The sequence below is a fragment of the Patagioenas fasciata genome, chromosome 12, assembly GCF_037038585.1.
Source record: "Patagioenas fasciata isolate bPatFas1 chromosome 12, bPatFas1.hap1, whole genome shotgun sequence".
Classification (NCBI taxonomy): Eukaryota; Metazoa; Chordata; class Aves; order Columbiformes; family Columbidae; genus Patagioenas; species Patagioenas fasciata.
The window spans coordinates 25,933,285-25,960,043 of record NC_092531.1 but is presented as its reverse complement, the minus strand read 5'-3'; the positions used below and the strand labels follow the sequence as shown (position 1 = coordinate 25,960,043).

The 26,759-nt window shown below is 49.0% G+C and overlaps 1 protein-coding gene across 1 annotated transcript in view; it reads left to right on the top strand.

The window, feature by feature from the left end:
• The window catches only part of WDR72 (WD repeat domain 72), an 86,878-nt gene extending 84,661 nt beyond the window's left edge, over positions 1–2,217 (top strand). Inside the window, exon 20 of the mRNA XM_071814124.1 lies at positions 1,364–2,217. Coding sequence (XP_071670225.1) covers positions 1,364–1,419 — 56 coding nt within the window. The 3' untranslated portion in view covers positions 1,420–2,217. The remainder of the gene's footprint in view (positions 1–1,363) is intronic.
• Positions 2,218–26,759: the final 24,542 nt, after the last annotated feature.

Below are 26,759 nucleotides of genomic sequence, written 5' to 3'. Positions count from 1 at the left end.
AGCGGAGGACGGGGCTGGAAATGGAGGTGGAAATGACAGCGTGTTTTCTGTCTGCTGGTTGAAAACCAGGTGAATGGTGAGAACCCTGCATGCTGCTGGCCTGCAGCAGCCGGGCTCTCCGAGTCCCTGCCGGCGCTCACTGGCTCTCCCATCCCTTCATTCCAAAAACATCGCTCATGTTAAATTTTTCCATCTTCATTTTTTCACTTTTCACAACAGAATGTAATTCTGGGTAGGTAACAGATAAGAGCAAGAGTCTGCACAGTTTTTGCAGTCTTGCTCAGTCGCTTGTCCTAGATCGACCTTGGCACAGAACGGGAAATATCTCGACTGTCCCTGCAATACAGTCTGAGAGAGACAGAAATGAGGATGTATCAAGAACACCAGATCCTTATTAGCCACAGTGTGCTTAGAGATACAGCGCTAAAACTGTGACTATCTTGTTAATCAGGCAAGTTATAATTACTCCAGCGAATACTCCCTCATCAGCTGCAGGTTCCATCCACTGGAGAGGATTTCGGATGTCACCTGTGTGGCTGCTGATCAGTACGGAGGCAGAATGGAAAGAGAAATGTTCAGGGAATTTCTGAGTCTGAAGCACCCTAGAAAAGCACAGGCAGAAGGATGATAAATAACGTGATAAGTTTACAAGATATCCATTAGATGGGGAAAAATACTGTGTGCTGCTCTCTTGGTGCTCGTGGGCTCACGGAAGCTGTTGTGTCTGTTCAAGCAGAGGCTCCAATACAAGCAATATTTAAAATTCAGGTTGTAAATATTGCCATACATCAGATAAGAAGAAATCGTGAAGCTAGGAAGTGATGATCGAGAGTGCTTTTCTGTGGAATTCTAATAGGCCATGACAGAATTAAAATATAATGCCTTGTTAGTATAACTTCCTATTGCCTCTGTTTACAGCTATTGCAGGATTCTTTCTGCTGAAAGAAAAGATAGATCATCTGAAAATCGTATTTGCAGAGGAAACATAAACAATCTATTAATTTAAAAGAGATTCTATTGCTGCTGATCCACTGGAATGCTTTCCTTTAGAACAGCAAGGGGAAGGAGGAGGAGGCTGTTCAGAAGAGCTTTGAGGCGTGCCGTGCGTCCTCTGCGGCTCTGCGGGGTTCCTGCTGCCTCTTGTAGTACAGAAATTGTACCATAAACACCTTCGGGAGGTAGATCTGTGCTATTTTTTAACACCAGCCTGTTGGGACTGAAAGTTTGTGCTCCGTTATAAAAATTTTAGAGTTTATTATTCTGTAAAAAGATTGTAAAGTAACTTAATTTTGAAAAACCAAAATCTAGCCTTATTCCTCAAATTGTAAAATCACTAAGCCAGATGCATCCGTTTCTTTTCCAGATGACTTGAAGCCGCATCCCTGGATCTCCAAGGTGTGCTCCTGTAAGGTGTGCTAGGAAACCTGCCGCCCAGAAGGGCTGGAAGATGCACAGGAGCGCCCGCGCGCCATGGACACGGACGGCTCGTTGTGTTTAGTAGGGGACGCCTGCCACAATTCGTCTCCAGCAGTAGCTTCCATAAGATCGGCTGCTTTTTGCCAGTTTATTGGCATCTGTTCGCACTTCCATCGGTAATAGATTGACAATGATTCCATTACATTTAGATAGTCCTATTAACTCTCTAGTTTTAGATGTTTTTCACTGGTTTACGTGGTGGTCCCAAATCTTTCTAACTTGCGTTGACCATAAAACATTTTCATCAATTTTAATATCCTTTGACATACATCAAATTTAAATTTTTCTCTCTCCTTGTTTCTGACCTTTATTACCAATAGCATTTTAACACTGAGCAAAATCAGATGAATTGAAAATAATTAGAATTTTTTTTGCATTTAATGGAAAACTGCACATCTTGAATTAAACGTGGAATATTTAGAAACTACTAAAATACAAATAATGTTCTGTGCACAGGAAGGCGTGGGGAATTGATTATAAATCTGGTCATGTCTAGGGTATAAATGCTCATTTTCTAGAGATACTGCCATCACCATCATGTATAGAAATGTACCACTGTGACGCTGGACAAACCCATTGGAGTCCTCCTCTGAAACGATACGCTTCATTGAATGTCTATTTGTGCTCATTGGGAAAAGCAGATATATATTCTTGACTTTTAAAAAAATATATCTATATCGTTATGTTTGCGGAACATTTGCAGCTCATTAGACTCATTTATCACCTGGTGTTCGGGGCTTTCTGCTGCTTGGCGAACGCGGCCGCTCAGAGCGTGCGGTGCCGGCAGCCGCAGCGCCAGTGAAGCCACAGGGACCTGGGGACGTGCGTGCTGGATCTGCCTCTTGTGGCGGGAACGGTGGCTGGTGTCGCCCGTCCCAGCTCTCACGCTGGCACAAGTTGGGTCATAATTAGAATTCATAGATCCCCAAAGTGAAAGTTCATCAGTCGTGTTGCTGAACTTGATGCTGAACTTGAATGCAACATAAAATTCACAGAGTAACCCAGGGTTGTCTTACTGGGGACCGTGGGAAGTTTGTTTCTTGGGTGGCACCTGCTGGAAGGTCCTCAGTGTGTGCGCTGCGCTGGGCGCGGGAAACCTGCACGGGAAGACCTGTCCCGTGTGCCGCGGCCCGAATGGCCCGTGTGCCGTGACCTGAGCGCCCCGTGTGCCACGGCCCGGGTGCCCCGTGTGCCATGGCCCGAGTACCCCATGTGTCATGGCCCGAATGCCCCAAGTGCCCCGTGTGCTGCAACCCGAGCGCCCTATGTGCCACGGCCTGAGCGCCGCAACCCGAGTGCCCTGTGTGCCACGGCCTGAGCGCCGCAACCCGAGCGTCCCATGTGCCACGACCTGAGTGCCCTGTGTGCCACGGCCTGAGCGCCGCAACCCGAGCGTCCCATGTGCCACGACCTGAGTGCCCTGTGTGCCACGGCCCGAGCGCCGCAACCCGAGCGTCCCATGTGCCACGACCTAAGCGCCCCATGTGCCGCGACCCGAGCGCCCCAGCTGTACGGCAGGTGAGTACAGACACAGCACCGCAAGCTGCTGAACATATTCAATGTATGGAACTTCACAAACATCTGCAGAGGTTTTCTAGAGCTGACTGTGTTCCATAAAATTCTCACACGGTACAAATTGAATTGCACATTTATTCTTTCGTGCATTTCTGGAAACGTTAGCTTGAGAAGACGGTTGTGCAGCCTGAACTTACCTTGTGTCTTGCAAACACAGAGATAAAGGCTGTTTTTCTTCCTCTGGCAACACTCTCAGTAAGACAGCTGTGAAGAATAATGGCGCTGGAGTGTGTCGTTTCACTAAGTACATTACTCCCCGTTTTTACAGCAACTGGGAGATTTTGTTGTGGTTTGGTTTTTTGTGTGTTTTTGTTTAGCATTTGAAAGCTTAATAGTCAGCAGAAAAATGTACACGATATCCAGCACTAGTAAAATAATATTTTCCTTAATCTCCAATTTAATCTAAATAATGTGTAAATTTCTTGCTAATAAGGACCTGGGGAAACTGTGCTGTCAACCAAAATGCCTTTTCCACACAGAAACTTGGGGTAATAAAGATCTGTTCGTATTGCGTGATGACAGTGGCAGCCTCAGCGCTGTGCCCAGGACGTGCACCGCAGGTATTCTGTAGTTGGCTTGGTTTGCAGTCTTCCCGCCATGTAGATGGCAGCAGCACCCAAGCCTTGACGTGCACTCCAGCTTTTTGTGAGTTTATTCTGAAACAGCGTGTTTATTATTGCCAAGAATGAACTGAAAGCATGGTTACTTTAAAGATGGATATCAGCTTAATTATATATACCCTTAAAGAAGCCTGCAACTTCATAATATCAGTGTTCAAAAGGCAATGTGTCATATCTGTACGAATATAGATGCTGCTATTTGGTTGTTTGTACGTTGTGATGTATTTTCTTCCTGTAAGTTAAATGGCTGGTGTGCTTGGTGCTGCGCTGGGTCTCAGGACACACGGTGTGTTTCTGGAAGTTGGAAGAGGTCAGGATTCACCGGCACAGTCCCGCGTTCGTTTCCCTGCAGGAGGAGCGGGCAGCGGGTCCTGGGGCGGCGGGGCCGCTGACCCTGGGCGTCGTGCGGGGAAGGACAGGGAGGGCGGGGGGCGCGCCGTGTTGGGTGTTGTGCTGCGGGCTCTGCCAGTCCCAGTGCTCCATCAAATACAGCATGAGCTATCCTGGGGGAAAAACAAGTCCCGGGTATCTATAGCTTGTGGAATCGGCTGAACTCTGACATTTACTTGGGCTAAGAAGTAGAGAGGGTTTGAAAGAGAACAACAAAACTGAGACCCCGACTCAGAGCTGCCCAGACTTGTTAGGCTGAATCACCAGATTACCTGAGCAATATGAGGTAGAAACCCTGACAACTACCAAACGTGGCTGAGAGAGATTTTTGCAGTACTGCTGCTCCTTTCGAGCCTTTAAAGAAGTTCATGAACAATTTTAATGGATTGGATACTGAGAAAAGCATCGGAGAAGACATCAGATGCAAAGACTCGTTCCAGGCACTGTTTCTTGTATTTGTTGCTTTGGTTATATGGAGTGACAGCCCAATGCATCACTGGGTGGTCTTTTGGTCTGACAATTTGGGTATTGTCTGAGCAATTAACAGGCAGTCGGCCAGTGATTAAATTACAGAGGTTCTTTGGTGGTTTCCTTAAAGAAATCTCTGGGAAGAGTTAGGTGGGTCCACCATCTATCATGGATGAACATGTGTCTCGTTCTGCTTACTTGTTTGTTCCACTAAACATTTAAGAATATTGTGTTGCTGAAGAGCTGATGTTTGAAAGGCTTTCCATGCTCTTGGTTTCTGCTGCGCTGTGCGTGGGCAGCATCTCTGACACTGCGGGGTGAACCTTTAGCTTTAACGGTAATGTGGGGATTTCAGCAATGTCTTTCCTCGTGTCCTAAGCCGTGTCTCTGACTAACTGCATGAGGACTTACTGGTTTCAGTCGGTATTTGTATTAAAAATTGCCTTCTCTGTTATTTAAGTCCTTTAAGCAGATATTATTGGTGTAAATTCTTGCTTAGCCCACAGAACATGTAGCACCCTGTGTTGCTCTTTTACAATGTCTAGATCTATAGATGCTCAGATGTGGTTTTGGCTGTTCCGTCCCTGTATGCAGGACGGATCCAGGACACTCTTCACAGAACGCTGAGGTTTTTCTCCCTCCTGTGATAGGCAGTCGTGAGCCTTCCGCAGGGACAGAGCCGGGGAACAGCAGCAATGAGGAAGAACGAGAAGTAAACTCTATTAGCAAGAGTAAATATACCAGCGTGGCCAAATTATGATCACACTGACCCACAAGCTGCACCCTGATCTCCTATGGTAATGCTGAACAGGGCTGCTGAAGGGAGATGGGAATTTCTGGGAATTGTGCTGGGTACAACAGCGCAGCCGAAGCCCGCGGGTGCGGAGCAGCGCCCGCCGCGCTGGGCTCGCGTCCAGCGTTTGCCGTACAGGCGGAGGGGACTGCAGAGTGAACCTCGGCGACATTGCGTGTTCTGGAGCATTTAGCCCCTTTGCCTGGGAAATCTTTCCGGATCAGCCAGGAAGGTGCCCTTGCTGGCTACAGGGAGAGGAGGAGGTGGTTCTGTACATTTTAGTGCTTTTACAGCTCCGCGCTAACGACGCTGGGAATAAGAGGGAAGCCTTCCCGGCTTCCTTGGAGATAGATTGAGCTCCCTTGCACACAAAGGCTTTCACTCCTGTTTTCTTGTCCAGTGCTGGGTCCTGGACCACGTCCTCCAGCGGCGCTTGCTCAGCCGGAGCCCTTGCGGAGGGGCCCAGGGCGCTCAGCAGCCATCAGTGGGTTAATGCGGCCCGGCTGCTGCCTCCGTCTGGTGTTCGGCAGAGGATAACGAGGCAGGATAGAGCCGCAGGTTAATGAGGAACCCGACTGCAGGCGGGAATCTGAGAGGAGAGACCCGGGAAGCAGCAGAGGAGGGGAACGTGAGGCGCTTTATGTTCAGGTGCTGCTCAGCTGAGAGAATTACTGGGGCAGGACTGGTTTCCGTTGTTACGAAGACCATGGGATTTGTTAGCGCAGAGCTGGAATTACTCCTCGACCTAGCACAAATAGTGTAATTTTACAATCCTATTGAAGTCAACACTGGGCTACGTTCAGAACTCTTTATGTTAAAAAAAACACAAGTGCCCTTCCTCCCCAAAAAAGCCACAAGAACGCAAAGGCACCCGTGTTAGGATGAACGGTGGAATCTCCAGTGAACTCCAACCGGTGCTTGGATAAGCATCTTTAAAAAATCTGTCTTGCATTTGGATAAAATCTGTTAATAAAATGAATGAGTAGGACGTAGAAAAAGACAAACAGGTAATGCAGTAAAACAACCAGCCGCACCGCTGTACTGTAGGGAGCTGTTGTACTGTGCTGGTTGGAATATTGTCATGAAAGCTCTTACCTTTTTGCTGAATCTTTTCAGTAATCCTGGGCTGTGAATGATGCAGCCATGTAAATAACTCTGGCAGTTGTACTTTGACCATATAATATGAAAAGAAGCCAGTTCTCCATAATTGCATGGTCAAAAAATTCCTCCTACTGATCAGTGTGCGACCTCCTGTTACAGACAAGCAGAATGCAGAACAATCTGCGGCGTTCAAGGTGCCGTTCTTACTGCTATTGCCAGCAATGACGATTATCTCTGAATGCTCAACAGTAAATCCAGAGGAATAAATGGAAACAGTTCTCCTAAGTGCTGTATAACAATACCTGACACTTATATAGCGCCTTTCATCTGCAAGAATCCCAACGTGCTTTACGGAGCGTGCTGGGGTCACTTTGCTCCCCACAGAAACGCAGCGATCTCTGCGGTGAAGTTCACCTTCATTCCACACCAGTGCCGCTGCACAACAGTGGTTCTGAAAACAGTGACAACCAGTGAACTGCGTTGAACGGGCCTTGTGAACGCTGCCGCGGGATCCGCAGTGGTGGCCCTGGTTCAGCTTTGCGTTGGCATCCGGAGCGAACCCCAGCGGGTGCTTCACCCTCTGCCCTCACGCGTCCTCCCCGGCCGAGGCGCCAGGTCCCGTCCTCAGGACGCTGCCCGTGGTGGGGGAGCGGCTGCACAGACGCTGACAGTGCCCAGCTGGGACTTCGCTCTCGTTCTGCTAACGAGGTCACACGCGTGAGCCTGGGTGCCCAGAGTTATCCCTAGAACGTAAGTAGCAGCGAAAACAGAATGCTTTAAAGTTTATAGGAAAAAATGGGCATAACTAGTTCGCGACTGCTTCTCTGACAGTCTTGGTCTATTTGAGCCCGATATGTTTCTCCTTACGAGGTAATCATATTCTTTTTCACGGTCTTAGTACTGTATGTACGTATTTAAACGCGCAGGTGTGCCTGGGCCGCGCGGGTAAGGTGACGGCAGAAGCAGGTGCTGTGTGCGCTGCTGGGGTAGAGTGAGGCACATTACCGGGGGTGCTGACTCAGGGGTGTCCACACCGTGGTGGAGCCGTCTCCGTGTTCCTGATCTGCAGCTGGCCCGCTCCTGACAGAGCCTGCTGGGAGGCGTTTGAACGGGTCCGTGTGCGTCTGGAGGCAAAGGAGTTCTGCACTCGCCCTTTCTTTCAGAGCTGTCTGGCACTTGGCTTCACTGACATGAACCGGACCTCGGCACTTCAAATTTGCTGTTTCAGATCCATGTAAAAAGGGTATGTACAGAATAATAGAGTGTATGTTACGTATAGTATTTGTGCATTCCCGGATGTGAGAAAAATTAGTATAAAACTGGATTGAATCCTCTTCAAGAGAAACACGTGGTATGCGGTATGAGTCATTTTGAAAGTGCTCTACCAATATTAATCAAACTGTGAAGCTGAAAATTCTTGCTAGTGTTCTTGCTGGAGTTTCCTATTGCATTTTCATCTCTCAGAGGGATGGGAGCAAACCCAGGCAGGAGATCTGAGCCCTGCTGCATTTTGGAGAGCATTTTGGATTTGAAATATCTCCTATTAGACATGCTAAATTAAAATGTCTAAAAGTTTTTAAAATTCACTAATTTTAAGGTTGCAAATTTATATTAAAAACATCACCTTTATTTACTGTGACTACACTGAAAACTGGCTCAGTGTAAAGTATTTCGAGTCAAGCCCTGTATGTGTATTTGTTTTTGTCTGCTATTCCATACCGAGTCCTGTTTTAAAGGTGAAGATGACGTTTGCGGTTACATTTTGAAATGTTAGCTATAGGACTGCAGAAAGAACGGGTGTGCAAACGTTGAACTCTCCAGGTATGGGTATTACCAGTCTTGATGTGTATTAGCCCACATCCATTCGTAATCAATCATACTGCCTCATCAAACTCCTCTATACTTTAATATACACTTATGTTTAGCACTCTTAAAGATATTGTAAAGATAAATGGGTCTGATTTTTGTCGGGCCAGAGCAATACAATGATGGATTTGACTCCACCTGTTCCGAGGCGCAGGTCCAGCAAACACAACGCAGGAGAATCTTACACTGAGCTCCCCTGTCTTCAAAGGCTTCATCTTTAAGGCAGAAATTTCTAATTCTTTTTTATATTTAATTGCCATTGGAGTACTGCATCTTCACTAAAAGCCATATCCTCCTTAAATTCTCCAAGTGTTTTTTCTTTAGTTGACAGACAGTTGCTAATCACATGTATAACACCCTGAGCAAATTTCAGGCCATCTGGGGATAGAATAGCTTCCTGCATATCTTACCCCTTCCATCCTGATTTTTTCCACTCTATATGAGAGACTGGTTTGCATTTGTGGCTGAATGCTGTGGTGTGCGTTACCTGTGAGAACAGGATGGTGTGGATGTTAAGCCCTTAAACATAGACAGCCAAGTTTAGCAGAGGCTTGCAAATTCACGCAAACAAAGACAACGCTTGGTGCTCTCTGCCCGCTTTGAAGCGCTCTGCAAGAGCCTGCCGAGCGCACGCTGCGGCCCTGGCGGATGTGGGCGGTGTTGGACAGGGCAGGCGGGACGGGACGGGGCAGGGCAGGCAGGACGGGACAGGACGGGACGGGACGGGACAGGGCAGGCGGGACGGGACAGGGCAGGCAGGACAGGACGGGACGGGACAGGGCAGGCAGGACAGGACGGGACGGGACAGGGCAGGCAGGACGGGACAGGGCAGGGCAGGCGGGACGGGACAGGGCAGGCAGGACAGGACGGGACGGGACAGGGCAGGCAGGACGGGACGGGACAGGGCAGGCAGGACAGGACGGGACGGGACGGGACAGGGCAGGCAGGACGGGACAGGGCAGGCGGGACGGGACGGGACAGGGCAGGCGGGACGGGACGGGACAGGGCAGGCGGGACGGGACGGGGCAGGGCAGGCAGGACGGGACAGGGCAGGCAGGACAGGACGGGACGGGACAGGGCAGGCGGGACGGGACAGGGCAGGCGGGACGGGACAGGGCAGGCAGGACAGGACGGGACGGGACAGGGCAGGCGGGACGGGACAGGGCAGGCGGGACGGGACAGGGCAGGCAGGACAGGACGGGACGGGACAGGGCAGGCAGGACGGGACGGGACAGGGCAGGCGGGACGGGACAGGGCAGGCAGGACAGGACGGGACGGGACGGGACAGGGCAGGCAGGACGGGACAGGGCAGACAGGACAGGACGGGACAGGGCAGACAGGACGGGACGGGATGGGACAGGGCAGGCGGGACGGGACAGGACGAGGCAGGACAGGACGGGATGGGACAGGGCAGGCGGGACGGGACAGGGCAGGCAGGACAGGGCGGACGGGACGGGACAGGGCAGACAGGACAGGGCAGGGCAGGCAGGACAGGGCAGACGGGACGGGGCAGACGGGACAGAGCAGACAGGATAGGGCAGCTCGCTTTAGCAGTGCTGCGCCGGCTTTGCGGGAAGTTCTGCTGCTGGATTCCGGATGGTAAATGTTTGGCGTGTGGATGCTGATCTCACAGAAAGCGAATTCCCAAAGTTCCTCTGCCAGGTGTGTTTGCCTTTGCTGGAGGAAGAGCGCGGGCTCAGAGCTGCCCCGCAGCCACCCTTTGTCACCCTTCGTCACCCTTTGTCACCCTTCGGTCACGCTCAGGCACCAGCGTACCTTCAACAAATGTTTTGGATCGTAACATCAGTGTTTCCCACAAAGTTCCAGGAGTGGTGGCACATTTTGTGAGCTGTATGGGATTTATATTAACTCATACCAATCTTTACAAGGTTGCCAGGAGCTGTGAAGAAACTAATGATTAGCTAGATCCTTCTTAGTAATTTAGAAATAAGAATGAGTGCTCGTTCAAGTTGCCGTCACCAGCAGAGCGGTGCTGAGAGGGAAGTCTTCCTCACTCAACACCATCCTGCTTTTCCCTATTTAATATTTCTTAATGTACAAAACACTGTTGTTATTATACCTCTGCCAAAATTAATTTTCAGCAGCTACTGAAACGTGTACGCCCTGCTAACGACAGTCATCAATTACAGTGTGAGCCCTGAGTCTCAAGCAGATGCAGTATTCTCCTCAAAAATTATTGTGAGTAAAAAGTTACAATAATTGTTACTAATATAGAAAAAGTCTTTATTAATCTAGTAGCGTGCAGTTAATATGAATGCATAACCTGTGTGCAGGTTATCTTACACTATAGATTTAGTCTTACTTTCGCACCCGAAGAGAAGTTTAGAAGGGTTTAGGCTTTGTTCAAACACTGTCCTGTGTGCAGTTCGGGACAGCCACGTATTGATAACGTGATGGATGTGCCACATGCACCCGTTCCCAGGGAACGCTGTTTGCTTAAGGCCCGGAGCAAGGTTTCATGTTGAAGAAAACTTGACAAGGGCTACTTCTTTCTTACCTTTCCCGGCAAAGCCCAATGATAACGATGGTGGTGGTTGCATTCCTGTCTTCCACTCACCTGAGCACGGCAGAGCGGTTTCTGTGCGGTTCCTTTGCTGTCCCCATCGCGCTGCACGGCTGGGTGCGGCGCCCCGGGCGGCGCAGGGGCAGAGCGTTCTGCTCCCGCTGTCGCTCGGCTGGTGAAGCTCTGTGCGTTCGTCTGCGGCAATGCCGAGTTTTCTGAGACCCCGTCTTGGGGGTGGGGAGACCACGCTCGCGGCGCTTCCTCGTGTCACCCTCTCTGAAATGGCACCTGCGTCGGGCGCTTTCTGGAACTGTGCGTGCATTTCATTTGGCTCCTTGTCTAGAAAGGCTCGGCCAACCCTCTGAGCATTTTACCGCTTAATTCATCCCCCTCCTCCCCTTCTCACAAGTTCTAAACCCTCTTCTCCCTCTGTCTTTTGCTGCATTCGCTTAGCTGTGGGTGTCTGGGGGGAGGAGAGGTGCTTTCCCTCTGCTTTCTGAGAGGGACCAGCACGAAACTGCTCCCTCGGAACCTCAGCGCTGGAAGAGACTGATCCTTGGTGTCTGGCCCTGATCTCCGTGTGGCGTGGGAACGAGCACTCCATCCTTCCCTATGCGCTCTTTCTGTGCCCGGTTAACTCTGAACTGCAAATACAAGAAGCTGATGTTTCCTGGTCAGCTTTTTAATGGATATTCAAAATGTCTAACAAATAAAAGAGGCGTTTGTTTAGCTCTAGAAAATCCGCTCGTGGGTGTTTGGGGTTGAAGCGAAGTATTATTTACTTGCTTGTAGAGCTCTCTAACTAGGATTGCATACTAATCCAAAAGACTGAAGTAACCTCATTGCAAGATCTGGCATTTCTGCATTTGTGTTGGAATAGCCCCATAACGTTCTGCAGAAGCCAGTTCTGTGTCACGAGTCTACACCCTCATTCTGTAGCGGTGCCGGCGGCCCCCAGGGCAGTTTGCTGCGTTTGTGATGGAGCAAGGCGTGCGTGAGCGCCCCGCTCGCTCTTGGCACGGCCCGGCAGCGAGGGGCAGGTTTTAGTGTACCTTGCTCCACCTTTCAGTGTGTTTTTGTGGTTTCCCACGGAGATGCGAGGATGTTCCGTGGACCGAGCGTTCTTGCACGGCAACCCTCTGGCTCACGCTCTGCTTCTGAGCCACGGATCGGCTTTTCCATGGTGCTTTGGAAAGACGGAGGTATCGGCCGGGCAAACCAGAGCAGGCAGCTTCCTGCAATCTGTGCCATCGTCCTCGCTGGATCATGGCAGCGCTGATCAATAGAGCAGTATTTAAATATGTTAGAGCCCGAATCTGATATTCTACATGTTTAACTGCATAAACAGATCAATGGGACAGGATTGATCTCCATTGATATTTGGCAGTTTTCAAATACAATTAAACCACATTTGGAGTAGTGAAAGCACTTGAAATAAACAACTGGGCACTATTTATAATTTAAAGAGCTACTCAAAAAATTTAATAGATCAAGTGGTTGTTTCAACAATGCCAGTGTCAAGGGAAAAGTTGAAATCCATATGCTGTATATAAATACCAAACTGAAATTAATGGCAAACTGAAATTCAATGTGTTCCTTAGCACATATTATTGTATACAAATACTTCAGTATTTATTATGATATGCATGTGCAATTAAATTGTCATTAACTGATATATGTGGATGATTAGGCCTGATTAGATTCTGGGATCAGAATTGTTTGTACAGTACCAGCACAAATTCTTCAGGAGTGCAAATGATGCCGTTGAAAATGGGCTTAAAGCTGCCAGTCCATGAATGAGATGCAGTGGCTAAACTGGCAGGCTGAGCTTTCTCACGCCCGTGTGACAGTGGAACCTGGAGTTCGCTCAGCGGGGTTTGCTTCCGCTGGCCCCATTTTCCGTGTCCGCGCTGTCCGGAGGGGCCCAGCGGTTCCTGCGTTCAGAGCACCCCCAGCGCCGACACCTGCGCCTCCACTGCTCCCGCGGGCAGCGGGCACAGCACGGGGTAACCTGCCCCCAAACCCTGATCGCTCAACTGCTCACAACCTGGAATGGCCTTGCCTTGCCTTTGGGGGTGCTGCCGTTGTCGCCCCGAAGGTGATCAGATGGGCAGAGGCTGCTCGCAGTGTGTGACCGCTGGCACGCTGAGCAGACACACGCTGCCGGTGCCCGTGAGTTTCTCCCTGGCCAGTTCAAAGTGATCAAAAGTGATCAGAAGAGTGTTCATTTTGGGAAATGACACGCGAAGGCCACTCTGGTCTTCCTCTGGGCAGTTCTGCATAGCAACACAGACGCAGTCACAACGAAACACAGCGAGGGAGCTGAGGAGCTGATCCAGAACGTACGAGGTGATTAGCAATCCAATGCCAAATGATATGGATTGAGAAGAGGAAAACAAAGGCGTTTGCCCCGGCGTGAGGGCTGGTGGGGAGCACAGAGACAGGAGGGGCTCCCCGTGGGTGCTCATCGGAGCTGGGACGCTGCTGCGGGCCCGGGCTCTCCAGAGCTTCCCAAGCCCCTCCGTCGTCTGGAGGGTTCAGAACACGCGCAGGGCCTGTACCCTTGTGCTGAAAGCACCGTATGTCCTTCCAAAGGGAGCTGCTTTTGCTGTTAATGAGATCAGAAATACTGTACCTGAGGGGCTGTTACAGGGTAAGATTCAGAGGATGTGTTCAGTGTTAAGCTGCGCTGTCCAGCGGCCGTGGGTACATCCCGCTACCAATCCGCGCTGCACAGAGCGAGCAGCACAGTGAAATCTGTACAACAGAAATACTTCGGCATTTTACCTGAAGAGACACGGTGATGACTTATAGGATACCCTGAATAATATTTCTTCTCTGCGCTTTATCTGGACCAATAAATGCTTATGCTTCTGGATGCAGGAGGAGCTGTTTGTTCTCCTCAGCTGACAACCCATTAAAAAGAAAATAAAGCAAACATATCAGAATTAGTTCCCTAAAGCTTCCATCAAGCCTTCTGCCACGAGCAGCTTGCTGTTGGGTTTGGGTTTTATCTTTGCCAGCTTTTGGCGCTCGGGGCAATCTGTCTTTGGGAGGGAGACCAGCATTGCTCTTCTTCCCAAGGATGGATGATCCAAGCACTAAAAACAGAGGCCGCCCTGAACGATGTCAGCGGGCTGCACAACAAAGGAGTAGCCAAAACCGGTGAAGGGATCTTCAGGCGCTGAGCAGCACAGTGTGTTTCAGGAAAGACACAAAGCCTTACAGTGAGCAATTCTGAGATAGCTAACAGGCTATTTCCTACCCCCCCAGTCGTGGTCAGTTACCTCCTGTACCTGGGGCTGTTTTCCTAGAATGACTCTGGGGATTCATCCGACTTTTGATTATATTTCCTGAAAACAACATTCCACTTCTATTGTTAATCATTTAAAGGTAAAGAAAGAAAGAAGCATCATCATCATGAACAAACAAGCAATAAAAACCAACCACCACCAAAACCAAACCAACAAACAAAACCCCACATCAGGTTCTCTTACCTGACTTTCTGTGATGACTGTCCAGCTATGGGCTCTAGGACCTACTGGAAATGCAAACAGTCTTAACAGCTTCCAGGAGAGCCCTTGTTTTCAGCTGATCATTACTCGTTCTGACCTTTTAAATCCTCTGCTGCTAAGGGAGAATCTGGTCTTTACAGAAAAGCTGCTCTGTATTCCATCCATAGACAACAGAGAACTTAACTATATTTACTGGTATTTAACATATGGAGCATATTTGCCTGGAAGGTAGATGAAATCTCCTGCATTTAAGATCAAATCAATTTGAATTTAAGGTCACATTTACAGAAGTCAATGTTTCATACAATCAAAGAAGAGCTGAATTCTGCCGTGTTTTCCTCCCCAGGCACACAGGGCAGCTCCCCCGAAGGAGCCGGCGTGCGCACCGCGTCCGTTGGTCTGGCTGGCCTGGAGCTGGGAGCGCTGGCTCCAGCGCAAACGTGACCTGCATTCCGCAAGCTGCATGGTTGTAATTCTCACTCCCAAAACCAGTCTCGGTCGCATTGCTGAGAGCGATCACACCAGTGTCTGGCCTGCTGAAAGTGACGCTCTGAGGATCAAACCTCTTTTTTCCTAGGATGAGATGTATCCAATTTGGAGCATCTAATTCATGGGCTTCCAGGACTAAATAGAGAAAATAGGTTTATGTGATTTCAAGGTGAAAGTGTATCTTCATTCATAAGCAAGTGCTGCTGCTTCAAAGGAGAGGAGATTTGCAGGAATCAATGATCTGCAATATCTTTTTGCTTAAGGTGTAATTGTGGTCTGACAGCACTTAGGGACTCTGCTGGTGCAGGGTCGGGGAAACACGAGCCCAAGATACAACTTTCTGGTTGGGAGATTTCTGATATGGGAGCGTTGTCTTTGGCGCTGCTGGTGCACAGCCGTGTCCCCTGGAAGCCCAAACGGGAGAGGAGGAAATGCAGCTGATTTCCGCTTCCGCTTCCCTGGGAAAGGGCCGTACAGCAGCTCTGAAAATGACTTTTATGTTGTTCATAATAATACTTTCGTCTTTATTTTAAAATTAAAGTATTGGTTACTTAGCCTTGATGAACAAATGAAAATACATAGTCGAAGTGCAGTGTGAAAATGCAGTCTTAATGGCTCCTCCATGTCTGAAAGGAGGAGGATTATTAGTTTTCATTTTTGACACTGTGGAAACACGAACAGATAAAAAGTGTGGAAAAGTAGGGAAAATTTGCAATTGCTAATGGAGCGGATTTGTAAATGGCATTATTCATACTGTATATGGGATAGCAAATTGAAGTGTGTCTGATGAAAATGTGCCAGCTACTTGAGCAAATGATTTTGAAGGCTGAACTAGCACAGGCCGCACCATTGTCACCAGCAGCACGGCCTGACTGGTGCCGGAGGTTCCCCAGAGGTCGCTGTCTCTGCCGCCGGCCCCGTCGGGGCGCACGCTGGGCGCCAGAGGGGCCGCCCGGCCCGCGGCTGCCCTGACGCCCCGATCTGGAGCCTGGGTGAACAGACGGCAAACTCTGGATTTCCCTTTATAGTTCACGTTGTTTGGCCTTTGGGGTTTTTACGAGATAAAACAGCTTTTCATTTAAAGCAAACAGCTGACCATATTTTGGTAACATGTCTTGATGAGCATTTTTGCAAACCAGTGATGTCTTCAAATACTATTTGGAGGAAATAAGCAAAGAAATGAGAATTTTTGAAAGGAAAAAGGGAGAGGTTTTTGTTTGTGTTTTTTTTCTTCTGTATGCAATGCCGTGTGTTTGCGAACACGTTTGTGAGCCAAGCCTTCCTCTTCGTTTCTGGTGTACCATATCCTTCAGGAAACTCAGATTCCCCTTTATTCACAGCAGCCCCTCCTAAGCTGGCACTCGTAAGCGAGCTCCTCCGCACCACGGAGCTGCTCTCAGCCAGCCCCTTGGTTTTGCTGTTTCCGCGCAGCCTTGCAGGACGAGCTCAGCTCTGATGCAAATGGGCGCCGTTCCGCTGAAGTCAGCCCAGTTGCTTTCTCTTGCACCAAGGCTTAATTTGATCCTGGATGTTTAGATCACTAAGCTATCCCCTCTGGCTTAGCAATTCTCCAGTTGAAAGATTACTTTCTGACTGTGAATGCCAATAGTCTTTTTACTCTGGTGGCTGAAGAGGTAATAAGTGCATATAAGGGTTTCCGAAGTGCTTCACCGGTGTAGGGAGACAGCCCATTGCATTCTGGAAGTGTCTTTCACCCTTCAAGTGAAGAGGGAGTAGTCTGAATGAATGAACGGTTGGTGTATTTTTGTGGCTTCCATGTCAAAACCAAAAGAGTTTGCACCTTTAGAGCCGCGGGAGACCCTTGTCACTCATTTCCCTACAGCACCGTTCAGCTCGGGATCACCAGGGCTTGTAAACCTCCGACTCAGAGGTGGGCCTGGGGGGGAGAGGGGAAGAAGGGAAGAAGGGTGCAATGGTGCCAGTTAGTCCGGAAAGGCATCATCTCAGAGAACAATGTGTTTAAAGAAGGCCTAATTCTGATCTTGGGCAGACTGGAGTAAATCTAGAGCAATGTCACTGAACTCCAAAGATTATTCTATACTTGCTGGTGATAACCTGGGTCAAAATTTGGCCTGGAATTGGTTCTTCGTCCTGGACTAGTCTTGGTAATTCTAATCACAGCTCTCTAAGGTGAACATCAATGGTTGTAATAATATAAAGTATTACATAAAGTAGCAAATATTTTCAAGTACATAATTTTTAAAAAAAGAGTGAATTACCAATGGTGTTTTGCTGCAAAACCCACAGCATGTTTTGGGAAGGGATTTGTGTAATGCTTATAAGGAAGGGAAGCAGGATCAGTAATGTGTTCAGATCTGATTAGACCCGTTATATTCTACAGGGGAGTCAGGACATCAGAAAGCAAAGTAACATGATCTCTGCAACAGAATAAGGACAATGAGCCATCTACAATTTTGATCTATTTTACATCAAGAGATTAGGGAGTCTGGGAAAGAGGAAGAGTGTAGAACAGAAGTGCATTGTCCTGAGCAGGGGGGGTTTTGTGAGTCGCAGGGAGCTCTAAAGCTCTGAGTAGCGGAGCTCAGGTGTGCGGCTGCCTTTGCCCGCACCCGCTGTCCCCTGCCACACAGCACAGCTCAGCTCAGCACAGCACAGCTCAGCACAGCTCAGTACAGCTCAGCACCACAAAGCTCAGCACAGCTCAGCACAGCACAGCACAGCACAGCTCAGCACAGCACAGCTCAGCACAGCACCGCACAGCACAGCACCGCACAGCTCAGCACCACACAGCTCAGCTCAGCACAGCACAGCTCAGCACTGCACAGCACAGCTCAGCACCGCACAGCTCAGCACCGCACCGCACAGCACAGCTCAGTACAGCTCAGCACTGCAAAGCTCAGCACAGCACAGCTCAGCACAGCACAGCTCAGCACAGCACAGCTCAGCTCAGCACAGCACAGCACAGCTCAGCACAGCACAGCTCAGCTCAGCACAGCTCAGCTCAGCACAGCACAGCTCAGCACAGCACAGCTCAGCTCAGCACAGCACAGCACAGCTCAGCACAGCACAGCACAGCACAGCTCAGCTCAGCACAGCACAGCTCAGCACAGCACAGCTCAGCTCAGCACAGCACAGCTCAGCTCAGCACAGCACAGCTCAGCACAGCACAGCACTGCACAGCACAGCACAGCTCAGCACTGCAAAGCTCAGCACAGCTCAGCACAGCTCAGCACAGCTCAACACAGCTCAGCACGGCACAGCACAGCACAGCACAGCACAGCTCAGCTCAGCACAGCTCAGCACAGCACAGCTCAGCACAGCACAGCTCAGCTCAGCACAGCTCAGCACAGCACAGCTCAGCACAGCTCAGCACAGCTCAGCACAGCACAGCTCAGCTCAGCACAGCTCAGCACAGCACAGCTCAGCTCAGCACAGCTCAGCACAGCACAGCTCAGCACAGCACAGCACAGCACAGCTCAGCTCAGCACAGCACAGCACAGCTCAGCACAGCACAGCACAGCACAGCTCAGCTCAGCTCAGCACAGCACAGCACAGCACAGCTCAGCTCAGCACAGCGCAGCACAGCACAGCTCAGCACAGCACAGCTCAGCACAGCTCAGCACAGCACAGCTCAGCTCAGCACAGCACAGCACAGCACAGCTCAGCACAGCACAGCACAGCACAGCACAGCTCAGCACAGCACAGCACAGCTCAGCTCAGCACAGCACAGCTCAGCTCAGCACAGCGCAGCACAGCACAGCTCAGCACAGCACAGCACAGCTCAGCACAGCACAGCTCAGCACAGCACAGCACAGCTCAGCACTGCAAAGCTCAGCACAGCTCAGCACAGCTCAGCACAGCTCAACACAGCTCAGCACGGCACAGCACAGCACAGCACAGCTCAGCTCAGCACAGCTCAGCACAGCACAGCACAGCACAGCTCAGCACAGCACAGCTCAGCACAGCACCGCACAGCACAGCACCGCACAGCTCAGCACCACACAGCTCAGCTCAGCACAGCACAGCTCAGCACTGCACAGCACAGCTCAGCACCGCACAGCTCAGCACCGCACCGCACAGCACAGCTCAGTACAGCTCAGCACTGCAAAGCTCAGCACAGCACAGCTCAGCACAGCACAGCTCAGCACAGCACAGCTCAGCTCAGCACAGCACAGCACAGCTCAGCACAGCACAGCTCAGCACAGCACAGCTCAGCACAGCACAGCTCAGCTCAGCACAGCACAGCACAGCACAGCTCAGCACAGCACAGCACAGCACAGCACAGCTCAGCACAGCACAGCACAGCTCAGCTCAGCACAGCACAGCTCAGCTCAGCACAGCGCAGCACAGCACAGCTCAGCACAGCACAGCACAGCTCAGCACAGCACAGCTCAGCACAGCACAGCACAGCTCAGCACAGCACAGCACAGCTCAGCACAGCTCAGCTCAGCACAACACAGCACTGAACAGCTCAGCACAGCACAGCTCAGCACAGCTCAGCTCAGCACAACACAGCTCAGCTCAGCACAGCACAGCACAGCTCAGCTCAGCACAGCACAGCTCAGCTCAGCACAGCACAGCTCAGCACAGCACAGCACAGCACTGCACAGCACAGCACAGCACAGCTCAGCACAGCTCAGCTCAGCACAACACAGCTCAGCTCAGCACAGCACAGCACAGCTCAGCTCAGCACAGCACAGCTCAGCTCAGCACAGCACAGCACTGAACAGCACAGCACAGCTCAGCACAGCACAGCACAGCTCAGCTCAGCACAGCACAGCACAGCTCAGCTCAGCACAGCACAGCTCAGCTCAGCACAGCACAGCACAGCACAGCACAGCTCAGCTCAGCACAGCACAGCACAGCTCAGCACAGCACAGCTCAGCACAGCACAGCACAGCTCAGCTCAGCACAGCACAGCACAGCTCAGCTCAGCACAGCACAGCACTGAACAGCTCAGCACAGCACAGCACAGCTCAGCACAGCACAGCACAGCTCAGGACAGCACAGCTCAGCACAGCTCAGCACAGCTCAGCTCAGCACAGCACAGCACAGCTCAGGACAGCACAGCTCAGCACAGCACAGCACTGAACAGCTCAGCACAGCACAGCACAGCACAGCTCAGCACAGCTCAGCACGGCACAGCTCAGCTCAGCACAGCACAGCACTGAACAGCTCACCACAGCACAGCTCAGCTCACACAGCACTGCACAGCACAGCTCAGCACAGCTCAGCTCAGCACAGCACAGCACAGCACAGCACAGCTCAGCTCAGCACAGCACAGCACTGAACAGCACAGCACAGCTCAGCTCAGCACAGCACAGCACTGAACAGCTCAGCACAGCACAGCACAGCACTGCACAGCACAGCACAGCTCAGCACAGCACAGCACAGCACAGCACAGCACTGAACAGCTCAGCACAGCACAGCTCAGCACCACACAGCACAGCACAGCTCAGCACAGCTCAGCACTGTCCCTCTTCCCGGTGCAGGGTGTGCTGAACTCAGTGGAAGGCACACTGACAGCCAAGCCATAGCTGACACATCATTTAAATAATCCCTGATTAACTGGTGAAATGATAATTTTAGGAAGTATTGAGTGAATTGGAAAGTGTGGAGTCCCACTGAAATGTAATATTGATTTGATGCCTTTTAATTTGTTAGAGATTGTAACTAGCAATTCTGCTCACCTATTTACTCTTCCCAAGTTATTTATTATTGACTAGAAATAGGTCTGGATGAGAGCTGTTGATACAGAAGTGCCAGTGCCATCCGACTGGGGAAGGAACGGAACAGTTGGAGATGAACCTGAGGCAGATGGGGTTCCAGTTCAGTTCCATGTTATCCAAGCCTCTCCATTTGCTGACGTGCACATTGCAGTTGCTTGGAATAACCTCCGTGTAAGTATAATTGTTCACATGTGAATCGGGAGCCAGTGTCTTAACCGCTAGCCACTTCTAACACCCAGGCGGTAATGACAGCCGTTGCTAATTGCTCTGCCTTCTCACATTTTGAAATGATAGCAAGCTTTTGGATCAGAGGTTCTGCTTTCTGATGCAGAGGAAAGGTTTGGGAATCCTGGTTTCTGGGCTGCCTTTGGCGTGCTCGCTCTTATGGGGTCGCTTGCTTTGTGGGAAGGGATCTGACATAAAGTGCTATAACAAAAGACTTCCACTCTCTGCATTAAGGATTAGTCCCAGCTGGTGGAAGGGAAGCCCACTGGAACAGCGGGAGCCTTCGAGACTCAGTGATGCTGCCGCTGCTGCTCCGACATGGTCAGGCACAATGAGACACCAGGTCTGGATTTTAATCCACCTCTTTTCTTAGGAAAAATGCAGTTGGGAGATTTAAGATCAGATCCTGTAAATTCTTTTTCACATGAGCAATCTCACTGCAGATTAAAGACTAATCACAGAAGGATTGGGAGGATTGGGCCCTTTGATTTCTCTTCATGTTAAGGCTCGCTTTTATCTGGATCATCCCGTTGATTATCCTTCTCCATCTTTTGCATAGGGCTTTAGGAATAATTAGAAGGAAATAAGATTTTTTTGACTGTAACTTAATCAGTAACATGTGTACTTGGAAAAGTTACATTTTGACATGACAGGGAATGCATCATCCAAAGGCAAATACCTCCAAGGTACCTGGACCGGCCTCTGACGGCTTGGCCGTTATCGCGCTGCGGGGCTGCTCTTTGTTCTGACTCACGGACACTGTCACTGTTTGATAAATGTTACCTCTTTAATTCTTGATAACATTACGAAAATGTTAAGAAATGTTACAGCAGATAACCTTTCTAGACCAAACCGCCACATTAACTATGTAAAGTTAATAACTGACTACGGGACATTTACTTAATTTAGCTTTCAAAAAAGTTTTGCTCACACTACTCAAACTTTCCCTTCGCTTTTATCTCCTTTTCTCCAAGGCCACAGATAAGATTTTCCTCTTACTTACTCGCAGGTCAGCTTTCCACGACATTCGGGTCTGCCTGCAACCAAAGCCAAATATTTATGGGTATGTGGGTATGAAACACCGTAATGATAAATGCGTGATAATAGCCCGGCATGAAAGATTTCAAGACAACCGTGTTTGCTGTCTGAGCTGCACGTTTACTTAGTCTGCGCAGCCAGGAGCAGGCACGTTGGTATCAGCCAGATGAAGTGGTTTTGAATGAATGAGTCCGTACGCTGGGGTACGGCTTCAGGGATCAGGACGCGGGTGCACGGGTGCCACTTGGCAATGAGAGCTGCTCATGCTTTCTGTGCATGTCTGAAAACGCTTTGTTTCAAGGTTGTGCTTCTGAGGATATAGCTCTGCAGGTTTCTTTTAAAGAATGAAGTGCTAAATAATGGATTAAAGGCTAAAAAAAGGATTTGAAAGGTCTTCACCGTATTTTTAGCACATTTCAGTTATACTTTTTACTCCTTAGAAGCACATTTCCAGACTGTATTTAGATTTGAAGCATGTCATGGCATTGCACGTCCTTAGAATGATCAGATAGGCTTGGAAAATGTAATGTTTAACCTTCATTAGTCATTACACAGAGCTCCTCACCTAATAAAGCAGATGCTTGATTTTAAGCACGTTAGTAGTCACGGTAGTTTTATTCTTAAACACTTTGCCAAACTGAGGACATGGTGGACATCAATGAAACTCACAATAAGTCCTGCAGAATTATAAACATATTCTTTGTTTTATGCAGATTAGTAATGAATGTGACTACCGGAAGGTTTAATTTCGATGCTTTTGCTGCCTGACAGCCTCAGCAGAAAGCCTCTTCCTCGCTTTTGTCGTTCGTAAGAACACAAATGCGGTCCCGTCTCTCAGGGCCCCTCTCAGGGGTGCTCGTGGGATCCTCAGGGGTACTCAGGGGATCCTCAGGGGTACTCATGGGAATCCAACAGTCACAGCACAAGTTTACTTGTGTTGAGTGTTGCGAATGGGGCCTTGTTACTGTGAAGCGTTGTGCACATGGAGCGTGGGCTTGTTTTATACCGGAGAGGCTGGTTTACTCGGCACCATTTGAACTTTAACCTGACAAACTAAACACCTTCCTTTTCTTTAACAGAGCTCTGATTTACCTCGTGTTCTGCTGTGGCGTCACTGGCGATGTGGTTAGCTCTGGTGTTTTGTCTGTTGAAGCGAACACCAAAGAGCATTTAGTCTCTTGTGATGCGTTCCCGGCTCTGTAAGGCCGGCGGTGCTGGTGGTAGCGCGGGCTGCGCCGGAGCCTCCCGGGGCGGGACAGCAGAGATGGGGCCGGAGGAGGATGAGCAGAGGCTGTTAACATTTCCCCAGCAAGGTCAGATGCGGTGTTTCCTTTGTTTGGAGTATCCAAATGAAGATGCTTCTGCGCTCTCGGCGGTGCCTGTGTGTGAACGTACTGCTGGGTAATGCCAGGCTGGTCACAGCTCCTTGTTATTAACCACCCATTAACAAGCCCATTGAGAAGGGCCCAGAAGAGCTTACGCAAAGCGCTGACTCTTTTCCAGGAAGACCAAATTTCTCATCAGCTTCATCAACGCTTCAGACTATCAATATACAGAATAAAGCACCCTTCTGAAAGGCTATGATCACAGGAGAAACCTTTGCATTCTTCCTCCTTTTTTATTGCAAACGTGTTTGGGGGAAAAACCAACCAAAACACAGCAGTGTTATCTTGCTCTTTTTTTTAAGCCAGTATTAGCAGCCGTTTTACTTGTACTTTACTGTTATTATCTAGGTGATGGCTGTGACATGCTGATCATATATGGCAGTGAGAAAATTGATTTCCCTCAACAGAAATGCTTCCAATTTTCCCTGAGCCATAATTTTATGTCCACAACAAAATAAAAGGGTCATTTTCCTTAAGAAGAGGGAATTGAAATCTTTGATAAAAGCCACGGTAAATGTTGTACTTTTGATTGCAGACACTGCAGCTTTCTCAAGCATCTTTCCTGTCCATCTGTGTTTGTGGGGAGAACGTGGGGTGAGGAAAGGGGGGAGAAGGGGATCAAACACAGCTTTGGGGAAGACTGAAGCTGCTTTAAGTTCTGCAGATCTCGTTCTTCTGGACACAAACGGCTGTTTCCTCGGGGAACACGCAGGACTCTGCTGGTGCCTTTTACTGGAGCTTCTCCTTCTCAAAGATGACTCTGGTGAGAACCACGCTGCCCAGCCACCTGTTTTTACACACAATTGCCTACATTTCTGCTGTTTTAAAAACAGGTTTGGAAATTTTTTTGTGTAAGTAAAGTTGCAAAATAATATACTTCTTCAGCAAATATAATGGTGGTACACTAATGTATTCTTTTCTTTCTGAAGGAGGATCTCTTCAATCCATAAACAGCCCCATAGCTCTATTTATTAATTTGCCATTTCTGGCAAAATGCAGGAACTATTGGCTGATGACACTAAAAGCTACTTGAGGCTGCCTCTTCCGTTCAAATCTTTACGTATATAATTGCTGTTTTCTTAAACTGTTTGTTTCTTCTCTGACTCCCTCCATTGGGAAGCAGAGCAGGGCTGGCAAGTTCACCAGGCAGTCTGCAAGCAGAGCTTTTGTCGTTTAAAGTGCTTGTTGAACAGCCTGACCAGAATATATACGGAATCCTTGGATATTCAGGAAATCCTGAAGACTGACCTTCTGGTGCACATTGCTCTTTTTCGTCCCCAGTCCCATGTGTGAGTGTAACACACGTGATAGTGTCCCACTAGAAGATTTTGCCTCTATAGAACTGCACTCCACAGCACTCACTTGTAGCAGCTGCAGGATCCCCATAACCGGCCTCACCTCGGTTTGGGCATCGTGCACAATCAGGGTGGTGTGCCAGGGCTTACAGCGGGAACAGCCCTGTCCCTGTGAGTCTGATCCAAGTCCGGTACCCAGAGCCAGATAGAAAGAGGAGCCATTATTTTGACTGAAAGACAGGAACAGTTAAATATGAAGTTTTCTCTTGCTTTCATATGAGCCAGAGTTTACTCAGTTTGATGGCTTGGTGGTTTTTACTTGGCTGCATTTCTTCATGCATTTATGATACTCCATATTGTCCAAAGCTGGTGGAAACTGAAGTGGCTGATATCCTTTAAATCAGATTTTTTGTAGGTGGGGACAATATATGCAAGAATCACACATATAAGGAACACAGGAGTGCAAAGGTTCATTAAGAAGCTGAGGTGCTGCTAATTTCTAATGAGAATAGTAGTTTCAAAGTCTAGCCCATCCTTGCACGTTCTGTATGTATCGTTCACAACATCCTTTCACGATGTTTTACTGATTCCTCTCTGTTTCTCCTCAGTCATCCAGTCATATCACAGAAATTCTGCAGCATCAGATTTGGGGAAACGTTATTGCATCTTTTTCCTACAGACTGCAATTAGAGATGGTGTGTTTGAGGCAAGTAAAATGTCAAATTATTGCTGAAGGAGGGTAGAGTGGAGGCCTGCAGTCGGGCACGTCGGCACGGATTCCGTACACGTGAGCAGTCTGATTGCTTAGTCCTCACCGTATAGGAGTGAAACGCCTGGATTCAAAGCTGGACATTGGAACCAAAAGGACCATTTCAAAGCTAAAGCAAAGTCCTCTACCTCTCCTTTCTAATGGGTAACCGGGTTCAATGGCTGCTATTAGAAGTGATTTGGCACCTCAACATGCAATAGGCGTGGAGCGAGATCTTTCAAAACCACTGCACATCAAATTTGCATTGACTGGAGGTCCCATGGGGCACCTAAATACCTCTGGGCAACCTTCCTGTGTCGATTCATAAAGTTCACTTAGCTTCTTTCTCACACTGCGCAAATCCCTGATTTTTACCATGTGAAACGTTACCAATTCCTGTTCCCTAGATTAGGAGGCAAATTTTACATGTGAGCAATTTCCAGCTGCTATGGGAAACCTTTGTAAGCAGCGTTCTGTGTTAGTGCTCACTGCGGTTCTCTGTAGCCGTCCTGCTGCTGGGCGTATGGATCGGGTTCAGATCAAGGCGGAATGATGCAGCAAGCTGAATTTCGTGACCGACCTTCAGTTCTGTCCCTGTGTCGTCTCTGCCCTGCTACGTGAAAGGCAGAAACGGGGCCAACTGAGGAGTGATTGTTTTCACCCTTTTGCAGAGACAACAAAAAGGTTGCTGCTTTGTGTGAGAAATACTTCTGCTCATCTCTGCTGGAGACTGAATTGTTTATTGGATTGACTGCACATCATTGTGGGCTGGGTCTTCACAGATACAACAATTTATCTGTATCAGGGGTTGGGGGGCTGGTTTGATACATTAAATACCTTTGCAATCTTTTTCTTTTTCTTTCCTAAGCACTGAATCTCAGCGTGACTGTGTCCTGCAGTGGAAATTACACCCATTCAGAGCGTGCCTGGTTGCGTTACAGTCATATATTTGAAGCCTCAAAGCTCTATCTGCGGCACAAAAGCAGGCTCAACAAATGACTTAGCATCTTTGTTCCCTTAGCACAACACTTCATGGCAGTATTTTCTGCTTTTATAATCAAGGTATACTTGCGAAATTATTTTTTGTCTCTTTAGCTTATGTAACGATTGTGCATCTTCATTAAGATCGGCTTGCATTTATTATCTATCTGAAATCGTTTCTAGTACCGTCTGAATTACTCTCTGAATGAGTGGATGTTTTTACAGCACCAGAAGACAAAATTTGCAGTGTCCTGTCCCTTTGTCAAAATGTTGCCTGGGATCATGTGTAAAAGATGTTGATTTTTTAGACTAAATGCAGAGGCACATTCCTTGTCAGCTCTGTATGCAAGATGCCAAAGGTAAGAGGGTCCAGCAACACCGACCCTTTTGGGGGGCTGATTGGTAAGGATTTCTCTCTCGATATGCACTTGGATCCACATTAGAAGCAGTTGGAGCCTTTTAAGGGGAGAAAATCTCAGGACAGTGTACAGAATCAGAGCCAGGGTCGTGACCTTGACTATTGATCCAGCCTCTCTTATTTCCACAGCTTGCTGAGGCT